The following is a 16,028-nucleotide window of genomic DNA, read 5'->3' on the forward strand; positions in this document are numbered from 1 at the left end:
TTATAAATTCAACTCTTTAATACATAGATAATATATTAATTAATTTTTGCATTATTATAAACCAAATTTTTTCGAAATATGTAATATCTACCTATGCAACTGGAATTAATTTCAAAAATAATCTACATTAATATTTACCAACCTTATTTTTCACTAGGGTATACAGGTCACTTAAATGTGCGCACGTTATTTTAAATACACGTAACATATTTCTATAATGAAGATGACCTTGAATATACAATATATTCGTGTGTATATGTAAAATTTGTTCTAAATAAATATGTACGTATATGTTTTTGTGATGTAAATTATATGTCTGGTTATCTTATTTTGTACTGCGTATATATATTAATGTATGTTTGTGTATGTATGTATGTATGTATGTGTATCTGTGTGTGTGTCTGTCTGTCTGTCTGCGTGCGTATGAAAGTGAATGATACCACTTAAAACATTACTAACATGAACATTAATACAACTATTTACTGCATTGTGAACAAGAAGGAAACAAAATTGTACATAAAACGACACTTTGTTTCAAGGTTACATTTCCACAGAGATATCGGTTTTCATTTATTTTAATCTTCTATTTTTATTGTTTTCTCATACTTTTACTCTTTGTGTAAGACACACAAATTAGCGCAGAAGTTGTTAGATAAAGAGATTGGTTCATCACATAATATATATGCTTGTATGTATGACAGCTATATCATATTTAATGCCTCTTTTATTTCCTTATAACAACTCAGGGAAAATCACGAAATGTGTGATGGTTTTCTCAGTCTGATGCAATTTATGTATGCTTACACACAGATATTTATACATAATCTAATTAAGAATATACAACTTGATAATGATCATTCATACACTCTATATTTATATATATATATATATATTCAGATATTTATATTTTCAACGGAGGTCGTAAATAAAATATATATTTTTATTTATCTCTGTTTAGTTTTATGTATCAGCTTATTCAAAGAGAAAAAAGTTCTTTCTTCTAAAAGTATTTCTAAAACCTTGGTTATTCATTATTACTTTTTGGCACTGAAATACGTCATTAGCATCAATATTGTGTTCTGGGCACTGACACACTAATTTATACAAATCACAACCACTGTTATAGGTGGTTCGAGTGCACTGTAACACTTTATTTTCACTACAAAACTTGTTGAAGTTTGTTTTAAATCACAAAGATTGACTTGTAAGAAATTAATGTAACGCTTGCGGTAGCAGAGATGACAAAATCACGATTAATCTTTTGTATGAGAAAATAAACTTAAGAAATACCATAGTAGATAATATATAATTTATACTTCTGAGTACCAAATCACTAAGACAAAGTACATGGAAAATATAAGAGGGCAAAAGAGAAGGCTGGAAATAATTCGGATTTTCATTTGCAGCAGAAAGTTTGGTTCATCTATATAAACAATTAATCATTTCCATAATGTGAACACCAGATCTCCCAAGTATTTCCTTTTTTCTTTTTTGTATAAATCTACAAACATACCCACACTTCTTGATTATGACATGTACACATATACATTCATCCACACATTCACTCACATGAACCTTAGGTACAGATCTTTCTTAAACATATACAGTATTTATATGTACTTAGACAAGGGTCAAAAGCCAGTAAATGCTCCAATGGTCGAAAACTGTTCATGAACTCTATTAACAGGAGGCGCAAGTCTCTGTGAGAAATCCTGAGTTCATTATAATGGCATGTTTATCTTGTTTCACCAACACGCATAAAAGATCCTGTAAAATGAGACACTAATATCATTGATGTCAAACTCATGACCAGCATTGACAGTTTGACCAACATTACGACCTCGTTATTTTAATCTTATAGGAAGGCCAGCTCCTATTTGTTTATTTAAAAAAATGTTTATTTTCACTATGAAGAAAAACAGTGAATTATTTCAACAGCTGATTTCGTTATCCGCTAGCAATGGCCTGTTTGCGTTATGGACAGTGTAAGGAGCACCTGACCTGTTATGACCTTGTTGTTGAGAATTGGTTGGAGGTTCTTGTGAACCTGCTCGACTTAAAGGTAAATGCGACGTCGTTACACTCACGTTCACGTAGGGAACTGGTTGTCCTATGGGATGTTGCTTTGTGAGTGCGGATGCGTCCAGAGACAAACTAGCCTTGAGGCTTGGTTTATTGACCGTACTGCCTACATTACTTGAGACAGCAGCGGTTGTGGTCGACAAATTGTTATTGTTATTGACACTTGTAGTAGTAGAAGCAGCAGTGGCAATGGGGTCTTGATGTGAGGACTGTTGATGACTATCACCATTTTCCAAACTAATCAGACTTCCAACAGCAGCTGCTAATTCGTCATCGTTTTTATTGTTGCTCGCGTTACTGCTCGTGCTGCTGCTAATGTTACTGGTCTTTGTATGAGTGTCTGAAGGAGGAGATCTATTGGCTGCCATGTTCACAATACCGCCTCCGATAGGACTATCTGTCTTTCTACTTGGGGAATCAGTCGGTGATGTTTCGAGCAGCGGCTGTGTTGATTTAGATTCTGGTAATGCTGAGTCATATGTTGGGACGCTGGTATATCCTCCACTGCGATTTCTAGGACTTCGTACAAAACTTGTTTCCCAACTAGATCCTCCTAGTAGCTTATCAACGCTGCCAGCAGATGGTGACGACTGAAGCTCGACTTTGTCTGCAGGGTTGCATGGAACAGGGATAAGATAGTCCGCTGAAGCAGGTGATTGTGGTTCACCACCGTCGCTTGGCCTTTGTACTTGTAGACACGAATTTTCATGAGCTGGTGGTCTCATAATGGTTGCGTCTCTTTCAGCCGAAGGAGGCCGATAGAAAACTGGTAATGGAGAGTTCATAACATCTGGGTCCTGTAAAGAGAATTTGTGTGGTTAAATGGTTATACTAATAATTCTTTCATGTAAGCAGTAAATTAGTAATCCCAGCAGTAAGTAAACGCAACTCTGTGATTGAAATTTCAAACTTGAAACGTATAACTAAAATATAATTTAACACTTATCAGGTAAGCTATATATCTATAAAACATTAATTTGATTACATCAGCTACAGCAAATGAAAATGTATATTTGTAGAAACGATTTTGCTATTGCAATTATTTATACATAATCAAGCACTAATTTTTATATGTAACACAAAATAAATTCCAGCAGTAGGTTAGACCTCTCATACTAAGTGATATGAGCAAGAATTTACCACCCCCATTGTTATTAAAGAGGAAAACAGAAAAATAAAGTAATCTGTTGTATATAGGAAATAAACGGTACTTGAAATTTACATTAATACATTATATCCACAACAGGTTTTCCGAATGTATTACATGCCAGAACAAGAAAAATGCTATAAATTTTGGCCAAGAGTAGAGACGGTTAACTCTGGCTCTCAGCTCTTCATATAGAGAGAGGATCCACATTGTATATATTTTGTTCTCTTTAAGGACCTGATTGAAGAAAAATTCCTAGTGCGTATGTACTTTAATACAACAATATACAACAATACCTATTTTAAAAGCATACGTCTTATTTTCTTTGCAATTAGTGAGTACAAAATTATTATCCGTTCGACTTAATAGCAACTAAACTAATTCTGTGTTTGATTACATATTTTGATCAAAACATTCATAAATTTAAATTTATTAAAGAATTTATTGTAACCTAGCAACAGCATATTTAAAGAGAAGTTACCTCATAGTATGGAACGCTAAGAAAAACATCACTAAGAAAAAAATTATAAATTGCATATTACATATTTCTTTTTGCATAACGAACTGAAAAGTTAACATTAACAAGTAAAGTAACCCATATACAAGTAAGTAAATACTTTACCATGTGTATAAGGGGATTCAGAGGGTTATACATTGAGAAAAACTATAAGTATTTGTACATTCAAAGCGTTCTAAGATCAAGTATAATGAAATCTAACAAATAGTTCTCCCTATGAGAATGAAGATAGTCGGAAAATAATTTTAAATTACAAAAATTCATACCAATTTTTGATTGATCGATTGACTGGAGGTTAATGCTTTTTTCTTTTCAGCACCGAAGCTATATGAGATGGGACCTAACGTTTAAAGTGAGATTCGAACCACTGCTCTGGTTTGTAATCAAATCCAATACTCTCGCCGAGGACCACATCCGGAAATGCGAACTGAAAACACGCGTTAACCATTGTTCACGGAAACACACCTACTGATTTTTTCTAATTAATTATAGAAAATATATAATCTCGGATTTTTCTTCCAAATATGTCACGCAGACGTGTTTGAAACCAATAAGACAAATATTGGTTACATTATTGTTGTATAAACTAACGATGTTTTGTTTGAATCACGATCTACACAAGACACCATCTAGTTTTGTGTGGGATCTAAATGGCATGTACTAACTCTGGGAATCAAATCCGGCTCTGCCGTACCAAAGCAAAGATGATAACGATTTATTTGGAAATGAGCTAAATGTAAGTATGAACTTGGTGAACATTGCCTTGACGACTATAAGTATCTCATAATGATAGTGTTACTTAAGAAACCTCTATTACAGTCAATTCAGGTTGTTATTCTACTAAAATTATCATGCTGCAAGGGCTACATTATACCAGATGCCGAAATATATGTGCAATATACCTATCTTGTATTTGTTGTGTGTAAGTTTGAATTATCAAGATTTAAATCTTTACAATAATTTTCATATTTTCACTGTATTTTAAAGCCTTAACTACATACTACTTACGCAAAATAACCTTAATGAAAAAATAAACTTTCGAGGTTGGGGAAGTTACAAGATCTGGATAAAAAGTAATGGCAACATTGTTATGATGTGTACCTGGCCTTATGCACAGAAGAATACCTGTTATATTCCTTCAGTGCAATGGCCTCTCACTTTTCACCTTCTGCTGTACGTATGGAAGGCATCCGTCACCACGTCAATCTTTGTCGATGTCCCGCAGGAATTGCCCATATCGCACTGATGATGGCTTCTCCTGTGTCGTGGTGATTATTAACACTATCCTGGTCTTAGTGATTCCCGTGAAGCAATTCCTTCATTTTGACGGAAAAGTCGTCACGGAACTTGAGAACATTGTTGTATACTGTGACCACGTGCTACTTCAATAGTGGTTCACGCACGTTGTTCGTCTTTCCAAAACATATTGTTACGGCGCTTCCACTTGACTGAATAACACACAGTCGTTACCTCGTCACACTTCATCGTCTCACATTCCCTTTTCACCTACGGAACTCTTCTAGTGCTGACATAAGAACAGTGTTGCTTGTTATTTGAGTTGAGTTTGAATTTAAAGTCCCGTTCAGCAGCGAGGCTATATGAGACGTGGACCTACTGATTAACATGGAATCCGAACCACTTGAGCTTCCGCCGGGAATCGAACCCGGGTTTCTCACGCCAAAGGCGCTTACCCTAACAGCTTAATCACAAAGGAGCTCTTGTTTTTTATTTATTCAACCTATGTAGATGTTTTCTGTAGATAGCTACCGACGTTTTGTTTATTGAGGTTTAACCAGGCAATTCTCAAGCGTTCAAGAATTCACCTCTGACTGATTACATCCTCTGAAATTTAAGGAAACACAGTGGCTCAGTGATAGAGCGATAAATCTCTGGTGCATGGAATCCCTAGTGTGATCCAAGTTCACGCCAAGTGGACTTTGTGGTGGACAAGCACCGTTTGCTTCGGCTTTCTTGAGATTCTGTTGTTTCCTCTCACTTTATTCATTCCTCTATTTTGTTTATTATCATCATCATATTTTTCTTAGTCTCGGAGTGTAATCGAGGGAGTTAATAATAATAATAATAATAATAATAATAATAATAATAATAATAAAATACGGGTTAATGTTAATCCTGAAAGAAAATAATTGTACCTTCTGTTTCATAAAACCGTGAAAGTTTTTACGAAATTTATCCTAAAATTTTCTTAAAATTGTGGTGAATCCACCCTCTTCCCCTAACTTCAACCATATTTAAGTCTTATTGACAAACCTCAGACAAAGCTCAATCCACGTTTCATAAATATTGGACTCGGCATGCTATCGTTAAAGATACTTTTAAAATGGGGGTGAAATCGCCTTCTGCCTGTGATTATGGGCGTCTACAGAAATTTTTTTCAGAGGTGGGGCAAAAGGTTGCCACATGTGTCACAACAATGATAAAAAGGGTCACAAAATTCGTGGCCCGTGAACTGGAAGACTCAGAAGCTCATGATCTACCATACCTAAGGACCCGAGTAGACATGACCCAGAGTGACCCTGGTAGAGGTAATATGACCCGGACGACGAAAGATCGTCATACAAATGGGGTATGTGTTAGGCTGCTAATGTAATTCAAATAATCATGATCCTTTCCCCTCTCTCTGTCTTCTCACTAAATCTATAATTTTATTTCTTGCGTTTTGTTTACGTCTTTAAAACATTGCATTGAAATATAACTACAAGATTTCAAGTTTATCAGAGTATAAACGCATGAGAATCATAAAGGAAATAAGTAAAATTATTCTTCTTATGAGGGATCCTCAAATTTTAATCAAGCAAACCTGTAAAACTTCTCGTTTAGAATATCAATGATACCACGGAATCCAAACATTGCTTTGTTGAATGTTTTTATACACTCTATGTTCAAGAAGAACTATGATTTCTTATTATGGAAATACAAATATACAATTATAGCTGAGAAATTCAAGACATGGTATGTTGATTTCAAAATGTAACATACTGAATCAAACTAATGAATGTTCGAACTCGAATAGTGAACATAATTAGAGAAGTATAAAATTCCACAGCAATGCTGATATTTTGACTGCTTCCGGGTACTGAATCTAAATGGGTCTCCGAATCTCAGAAGAGAGACCCTGACTCGGATTTCCTGCATAAAAGTTGTGAGCCGGTAATCCATGACACGTTTTATTACTGGTTCACGGTACTCTAATGTTTGCAGGATACAGCAGCCATAATTTCGTTATCAAGATGTTCAGGGTACGTTTGCTATGTGAACGCAAGTGGGCAGAGCTTCAATGAAACCTATAGGTCTCATCCTTGAGTGTCATCTTTGACCAATGGAAAGAAATGCAAGCATGCTTCCGTTTATCTTGCAACAAGCTTCGGGCCTATACCTGGCTATGGGAGGAGCACGTTATCATCATTTGTTCAAGAATTTTTTTACTCTTAATTTCTATAGTTGGTACAATATCTCAGTTGGATCGGGTTTATAAATTGTAGATACCTTCTACAAAACTACGGTAACTAGATGTTAACTCAAGAGAATGTGTAGGCGAATCTTGAATTCAAGATTCACCTTTCAAGATTTGCCTAATGCGAAATTATGTTGATAGTACTGGCAAGAAATGACACAAAATTTGTAGTTTTTACATTCATATATATATATATATATATATATATATATATATATATATATATATATACATGTGTGTGTGTATTACATGAAGGTTCCAAATGTATTATGGAAAACATAAAATGAAGTAACATAAACTCTGCAAGAGTTTACATACCTCATAAAATAAACAAAGCACCAAGAATCACTAGTCACACGTAAATGAAATGCAGTGAGACACTGTATCAACGCACTGTATTATGTCTATTTCTTGTGATTCAAGCCTCATTTTGAGTTTCACAATACGTCGATTAAGACGACACCGCTTTGCTTTCCTTGATTTAGCGACGTGCCTCATCTGGAATTGATACATTGCCATTTCATTTTCGGGCAGCCTTATGCAGTCATTCTGTCGTATGATTAGTATCATACTAAAGACCTGACTACTGTAGGAAATATAGGTGTGCACATAATGCCAATTCTTTAATATGGCATTAATCACGCGTGAGAACAACTCTGCATAAGGCCTTTGTGGATTCCCTGCTTGCTTGTTTAGTTTGGAGTGCCGTGATGCCACGTGATTAGTCGTCCTTTCTCTTTTGTTATCGTAGACTTGTGTCGCTTAATCTTGTATCTGTTTACTTAAAACGTATTTTTCTGATTTTTTTAAAACTCTTTCATAAAGAAGGCAGACTGCATGAATCAGCCAAAATGTTTAAATACATGAAAGTATAGGAGGAAACATAGATTATGTGATATTGTTTTTACATGAATTTTCAAGAAGTGACACGACTTTTTCTATTCCAGAAAGGGAAGAAAACTTGTTAGAAACTACTCGAGAGATAGACTGTTAATTTTAACAGGTTGTGAGTATGCTCAAGAAATCTACTATGAATCCTGAAGAATTAGGTAAAAGTGTGATAATTTCCAATTACACTTTTATGCATCGCATGAAGGTAACGCACTGGATTTCTCTCGATATTTCACATATAGAAAACATATTTCACACCAGTCAGTCATCCCTCAGTCTTACCCATAAGAACAAGTGCTAGCAGACGACACCTATTGAAAGTGTACCATCAGGAGCAAACTTGGATGGAGCAAGATATTCCAGCAATTGATTAGGGATCGAAGAAGAAAATGAAGAATGCTGCCCAATTACTTGTTTGGATATACCAGCACCAAACTCTTTTTCGGACGCTGGTACATTGCAAATGTAAAATTCTCATGTACTTAGTCCAACTATTCATATTCGAGATCACATTTTGTGAATCAGAAAACAACATGATGAAAGTGGTATGTACGTGGTTATTATTTTAGTGGTGAACTATCCTCAAATTTCCGTTACATTTATGAATCTTTCGAAGTTTCTTCTTCCATTTTCTTTTTAGTTTTTCAGTGATAGCTAAATTTCGTGTTCTGAAAGAAGTAGAGTTTATTATATGAAACCTAAATTAGTAAAATAAATGCTCTCCTTAAAATTCTTTGTTTCAATGAGTTTTTTTTTTAAGTCTGAAGCAGCAGTGGGTCTGATCCAACTCAACCGTTTATGTCTCAACAGTGTGTTTTGTCAGGGATGGATTAATTTTTGTCTATGTACTATACACTAAATTATTTTTATCGTTTATAAAAGCTGAAGTTTACTTAAATAACGTTTTCTCTACGAACTATTTTGCTAAACAAGTTTACAGATACTTCTGTATAATATCCCGTTATTTACAAATGTACCATATTTTGTATATTGTACTTATGACATGTTGACATATTTTCCTTTTTATTTATATAAATACTATATGTTTTAGAAAACAATAAAATTAGAAAAAATATGGTTGAAAGAAACACAGGTAGTACAAGATTAAGAAATATAAGCCCATTCTATCATTTGTAACATTATATTTACCTGACTTACAGAGACGAATTATATATCAAACAAAGGAAATCTTATTTACAAAATATTTTGGTATAAGTTCCAAAACCAAGTAAGAAATTAAGAAAAAATAAATGTTTTATAGACGATGGGGCCGAATCTGATATGGCAGCCATATTGAATGAAGCTCAAAAGGGATGCCCAAGGGACTTCCTTTTGTGATATTACTATACTTGATGAAAATCTCCTGCATGTTTCATTAGGCTACAAATTTTTGCCCACTACATACTGAACTATTTAATAAAAGCGTGAGAATAGTTTCAAGTGGTGCAGAAGTACCAACGTATCCGAGCTAAACTGTTTTTTTTTAAATCAACTTTCGGCTAATAAGAAAATGAAATCTGTATCATCGCTTTGATTGACGTTTGCATAGCTAGAAGGTATTAGCGAATCTTGAATAGGCGAATCTTGAAGCCCCGAAAATTACATCCTAAACATTCATCTAATCTTTACTGTAAACGAAGTCCTTCGTGTCTAAGCGGTTCGTGCACGCATCTTTGGCATAAAATGTCCGGGTTCTATTCCCGGCGGGAGTTCATGTGGTTCGGATCCGACGTTAAGCTTTAGGTCCATGTCTCATATACCCTCGGTGCTAAAAGAGACGCTAAACTCAAAATAAAATCAAATTTGCTGTAAACGTTGTAGTTCCTGGCTCTTAATAATATTGTATAATATTCAAAGTATATGATATTTTAATATATATTTGAGTTCTCTTAGTAGTTTATTGTATGGGATCTCACAGGTATTTAATAGGTGAACGTGGGTGAAGTAAGGAAATGAAGACAATATATTTTATATACATGGATAGCTGTGCAAACGCAACAATTTAAGAATGTTTCCATCTTCAATTTTATAATATGTTTATATAATCTTTCACATCTTTAAGCAAATTGTGCACTAAAATCTAGACATGTATATCTTATAGAACTATGAGAAATGAAACAAATTAAAGTTAAAACAAATCTTGGTTAGAAGGGATTGACACTCCCTTCATGTAAGTTCATATACGATACGCAGAGTTGTTTTTTACATCCAAATTGAGTGAAAACTATAGTCTTCATGAAGACTTTACTCGTAGAGCAAATTTTGTAATTGGTTTTTCAACAAATGCACTTTTTCTCTGTTTACACGCTTGATGTACGCTTAAGACACACAATTAATCTAATCTTTACAGCTTACCCATATTATTTACAGCTAGAATGAAAATCTTACTTGGTAAAAGGTTGCACTATAAACGGTCCTTAACACCATGGTGAACCATTGGTCATACAAGGCAAAACACATCTTTCTGAATAGCTAAATGTGCTAACCAATTGCTAAATGGACTTTCTTAAATCTGAATATATAACGATTGTATGTTTGATCTGAAATCATATGAAGAAGACTGTATCCACGGATTACGCGATAAATTGACTTTGAGATCGCCTGATACGGAGTAAGATTGTTCAACATATTTTTCAATATCATTGATTCACTTCTGATACGTCATCAGCAAAGATTTAATTACATCATGCTCAATGCTATCTTTGTCTGTTGAGTTATCACTGCTAAAAGGATCATAAGAAACTCGAGGAAACAACCTACTATTGATGGCAACATTTTGTTCTGATAAATCTCAGCTCAGAGGTAATTGTTTTACAGTACTGTGTTTTACAGTACTATAAGTTAACGCAGTCTCTGTGTCTTTTTATTTTTTAAAGGACGAATATCCATGCTGGAATACTTTGTTATACAGCTTTTACAGAATACTGATTCTTCCGCGCTGACTCAATCGGATCTTATCGATACTCAAAAATTTCGTTCAAAATGGCAAACACTAGTGCTGGAAATTGAGATTTTAAAGTATTGATATATTTAAAGAATACTTAAATGAGTTCAAGAAAGCTAACTGGATTTACTGCCGTAATTCAATGAGAGAGAGATTCATTGTCAGACATGCTAAAAATCACATTTGAGTTTCAAAGCTGGGGGAAAGGGGGCACCTATGCCTCTAATTTATTTCCGAAGTTTTCTTGTAGGATTAAGAGAAATTCGGCGAATTTAAGACCTCATTTTTTCAGGAAATGTAAAAGGTCAACTAAGACATCAATAATCTTTTTGGCATTAGCATGAATATGAGTTTGAACTCTCTGATGGGCTTTATTTGTATCACACACACAAATACACATATAAGTATATACATTTATTTGTTCAACTTCAATAGGGAATATCCTCCTTAGATAGAGAAGTTTAACATAATATTGTAAAGTTTTGCTTGTGGAAGTGTTGGTAAAGCATAAGTAGAGCAAATTATAGTTTAAACGTCCGGGGAGAGAGAGGTCAGAGTTTGTAGTACCGAAGACGCCACTATTCATAATTTGTGTTGAGAACTGGCCTACCAAGCCGAAACTCTGGGATTGGCCAGCGGATGAGGTAATTAAATAGGCACCAGCACAGGAAAAACAATTTCGTAGAAACACTGAACGAACGTTAACTGTCGATAAGTACTCCTGGAATAAGAATTTCTGTAAAATGTGTACGTTAGCGGTGGCGGTATGTGTTTGCATATTTTTGCACATCCTGTGAAAGGGAGAAAAAAATTATTATGAGTATGTATGATGCTAAGAGTTTCGTGAAATATTTTATGTCGACCATTGCTGTGAATGATGTCCGTATTGAAGTTCAATTAATGCATATTGTGATTATTGCTTTTATGAATGAAGAAACTAATGTATTAAGCTTTTTCTGAGTATTTGATTGCTACTGAAGTAAAGTGTACTCCTACCTGGAGCAAAATAATAAGCCAATTGACTATTCTTTCGTTAGAGATGGTAGTTATAGCAGATGTCTCAGCAGAATACTCACGATGTGAAACAGGGTTATGTCTTAAATGCCAATTCGTTTATTAATTCGCTCTACACAAACAAAAACGTATGTAGATGCTTGCTCTTCTGTTGTGCATTAAACATTTTTGATTTAATATTATAGTAATAATAATATATTCTTCAATTGTCATCGTTTAATGTTCATATTTATTGATCTACGTATTTATTTTACTTTGTCTGAACTCCAAGCATGGTTCTCATTTTATCCTGGTCTTTAGTTCATTAAATATTGACCTTTTGCATTTATCTACATAGAAGAGAGTTTCAATTTTCAATTATGGTATTTAAATCAGCTAGAACGTTTACTAGTTCTTTGTATACCTAAGTACAATTTCTGATTATTATGTAATTAAATGAAATGCGGCAATGGAGTACAATATAATGGTGAATTCAAATACATTACGTGATAGAAACCAAATACACTCATATATCATGCAGCGACAAAAATACCGATGGACGTTCATGCATTTTTTTTATCAGACAAACAACGAAACGAACGCTGCTTATAGATGTAGAATTCAGAAATAGAGGCTTCTCGTGAATGAAGCGTTCACTGCATGTAAGCTACGTAGTGCAGATTGCGTGTATTAAGGATAGCCTAGAATGAATGGATCGATACAGTTTACAATCTAGTAGAAGAAATAAAGCTGTCTGTGCTGTAGACAAATGTTTCATTCGATGACAGTTTTGTGGCTAAAATTCATCGCAATATTTGTGTTGCTTTAACAAATATAATTCGTCTTTTATTTTATAACTCATAATATGTTTGAGTTTTAAACTCTAGGTTAATATTACAAGCTTGACCGCTGAGATATCTGCAGAAAAGTATTTTTATAAGTGTACAATCATGTTTAAGGGTCTAGAAACGTTAAGAGCTCTATACTAGCATTCCTAGATAGGATTGTAGCAAGCAATGAAGTATATGTTCTAAATTTCTTATGTGATCCTAAGTACCAAAAAAAAACTACATTTTGGGAGAAGAGCTGTAAAAAACTGTATTAGGAGTGTTCAAAATAATTCGAAGATAAATATATTTGCAACAAGAACATACCAACAAAACTCAAGTGCACGTAACGTCCTTTGGACATCCGACAGGTCCCATACCTGTTTCGGACGTTCAAACTCGTAGTAGAAACTCTAAAGATAATGAAAATATCTCTCGAATGTGCCTTGGAGGCGCTTGACACAGGATTAAATCACTGGTGCATGGTCACAAGGGCCAAAGTTACTTTTTGGCCGTTTTCAGTTTGCCGGCATATTTTAAAGTTGTTTTGGCTTATCTGGAAAAAAGTAATTGACTTAGCCCTTTTGACCGATCACAAAGATATTCGGATGTCCAATAGTCATCCTGTGGCTACACTCCAAAGAGCCCAGAAATGTTTCACAGTAAGAGACGTTTCTGGATGTCTGATTCCCATAGGGTGTCTTGGGATGTCCTCTGTCAAAAATGGAACGAATATCTGTGTGCTAAGTCGGTAGTTTTCTACCTAGGTACATTCTGAAAGTACGTGGCCAATACCTTTTCAATGCATTTGTTTTTACGGACCAACAATATTCATAATAATTTAGTTTCAACTAACTGTTGAAACTCCCCGAAACACAACCTGATGACATGTTTCTGACTATTTTTTTTTTTTTTTAACCTTTGAGCAAAGATTCAATGCCAATTTCCTGAAATTGACTATATTGTTATGAATATTGCAATTGATGAATGATATAAACAAACAAATGCTTATATCAAAATAAAGAAGTTGTCGACATGGAAGTGTGTATGTCAGTTTGCAACAATGACTTGTTGATAATGGCAGAATACTTTTCATGAAAACTGCGACAGCGTTAAAAGATATTCATTTCCATTTTCCATTATTCATTCTTACTCTTCATTTCAATATTCAATTGTGATGTATCTTTCTAAAACCATATTCAAATACATGTTAATTGTGTTTTGTCTTCGATTGATCCATCCATTCCTAGTAAGGATCAAAAATATCTGATGGATATTGCTCTTGCCATTCCCTCAAGAATCTGATCAGCAGATATAGCTAAATGCGATCCATGGCGACTCGACGTGTCTCGCTGGTTAACAACAGTGAACCGGATCTTACGACTGTATGTTTCCACAACGAAACATTCACACAGCCTGATCACCATAGTGGAGTTCGTTATGAGAGTGTATGTTCCATTCTGGTTCCGTATCAAAGTCCAACATTCAATTAAAGAAGGAGCTCGACACGTTCACCAATTCATTGTGACCTCTAGATATTTGGACAAAACTCACTTTGACGTGATGGACAATGTGATTTCGTGAAATGCTTTCTTCGCATCTCCAGGAAACATTCTGATTGCGAAGCTAACCTACGAAAGAGCACACATTCGAACACTTGCAGTTCGAAGAGTTATAAAAGCCAGAGCCAGAGAAGTTGAAGCAACAGGTGAAGCTGATGGTGTTCGCAAATTCAATATTCCTAAAATAAATTTTGAAGCTAAGGACTACACTGACATGATCGACTGGCAGACAACCCAAGTGACCCCACCACCAGTCTTGAATGACTTAACATCCGAGGATCTGCAAATCATGCTGCAAGAAGAGGTTCCAACTGAATGGTCATTCGCTGACCTCCCATGCCACACCGAAGCTGCGGGGGGAAAAAAACTGAATAGATAGTTACGGAAGTCTCCAGGAAATTTTGCGGTCATGAAAACTACGACGACTTCATTCGGACTACGTTAAAATCCAGAAAAAGTGTGCCATCATTCAGGTTCAATTAGTCAGTATAAAATGTGAATTGTGAAACCGTCTCGAAAAATTTTCACAAATTCGAAATTGAAAGTCCATAAGTTTTATAATGTATTCGTTTATTTTTCTGATTGTTAAAACATAAATATTCTAATCTATCAGGTATTTGTGTGAATGAAACATTTGAAGTCAATAGCTGTGTAGTTATAAAATGTTGCTGCTTTACTTGAAACAAATGAGTTATTGTGATTGAAAGAATACGATTCATGTACTAGTAAGAAAAAATATGTAAATTCAGGCCAACTACCGGAAGAGAAAATATTATCCCAGAGTTCTGAAACTTTTTATAGTAGTTAAATACATGTAAATGCAACATTTCGTTACTACCATGAAAAATGCTGTGATAAATGCATTGTATTAAAAAATAAAACCAAATATTTTTTTTTGAAATTTTCACAGAATTTTCAAATTTTGCACTCCCTGCCAGAACATAAACTCTAGGGTTTTGAAATTTCGCACAAGGTAATACCTACATGTAGGTATAACTTTTCCGCACTACCGCGAAAAGGCCTACGATTCTATTGAAAATTTACACTTTCCTATTTTTGATCAAATTTCCGAAAATTCATAGGCCTTGCCAGGACAGAAGATATTACCCTAAGTTTCTGAAAGTTTGCAGGGGTAATACTTACATGCAGGTACATTTCCGCACTGCCGCAAAGAGATCCTCAAACTTTCGATTTTTTCGACCCCCCTAATGTTGATAGCGTTACTGTTACCTGAATATAGAAGGAGCTCTCTCGTGAAAATCTTTGAAACGAAATCTTTAAGTCCCACAGTTATTCCGGCTAAGTTAAAGAGACATTGATGGTGAAAAATTAATGAAATGGTGGTGGAAGAAAGTGAAAGGAAATGGGGGAACCCTACACTACAAAACTCACTTTGTGCGAGCTGGAATCGAACCAAGGACTCCATGCACTGGAGTTGAACGAGGAGCTCACTCGTGAGTATGTGGATAGTGTACGTGCCTTTGGCGCTGGAGATTCGGATTCGAATGACTGGGAGCTTATGTAGTTCGGATTTGACGTTAAGCTGTAGATCCATGTCTCATATGCAAGGATTAGTCATAAGTCTTGCAA

General features: G+C 34.8%; 1 protein-coding gene across 1 annotated transcript in view; it reads right to left on the reverse strand.

Moving 5' to 3' along the window:
* Nucleotides 1-400: 400 nt before the first annotated feature.
* Nucleotides 401-16,028, reverse strand: part of Alk (Anaplastic lymphoma kinase) — a 1,262,077-nt gene continuing 1,246,449 nt past the window's right edge. Inside the window, exon 25 of the mRNA XM_081725826.1 lies at nucleotides 401-2,879. Coding sequence (XP_081581952.1) covers nucleotides 1,932-2,879 — 948 coding nt within the window. The 3' untranslated portion in view covers nucleotides 401-1,931. The remainder of the gene's footprint in view (nucleotides 2,880-16,028) is intronic.

The sequence above is a fragment of the Thermobia domestica genome, chromosome 9 (genome assembly GCF_964235325.1).
Source record: "Thermobia domestica chromosome 9, izTheDome1.hap1.1, whole genome shotgun sequence".
NCBI lineage: Eukaryota > Metazoa > Arthropoda > Insecta > Zygentoma > Lepismatidae > Thermobia > Thermobia domestica.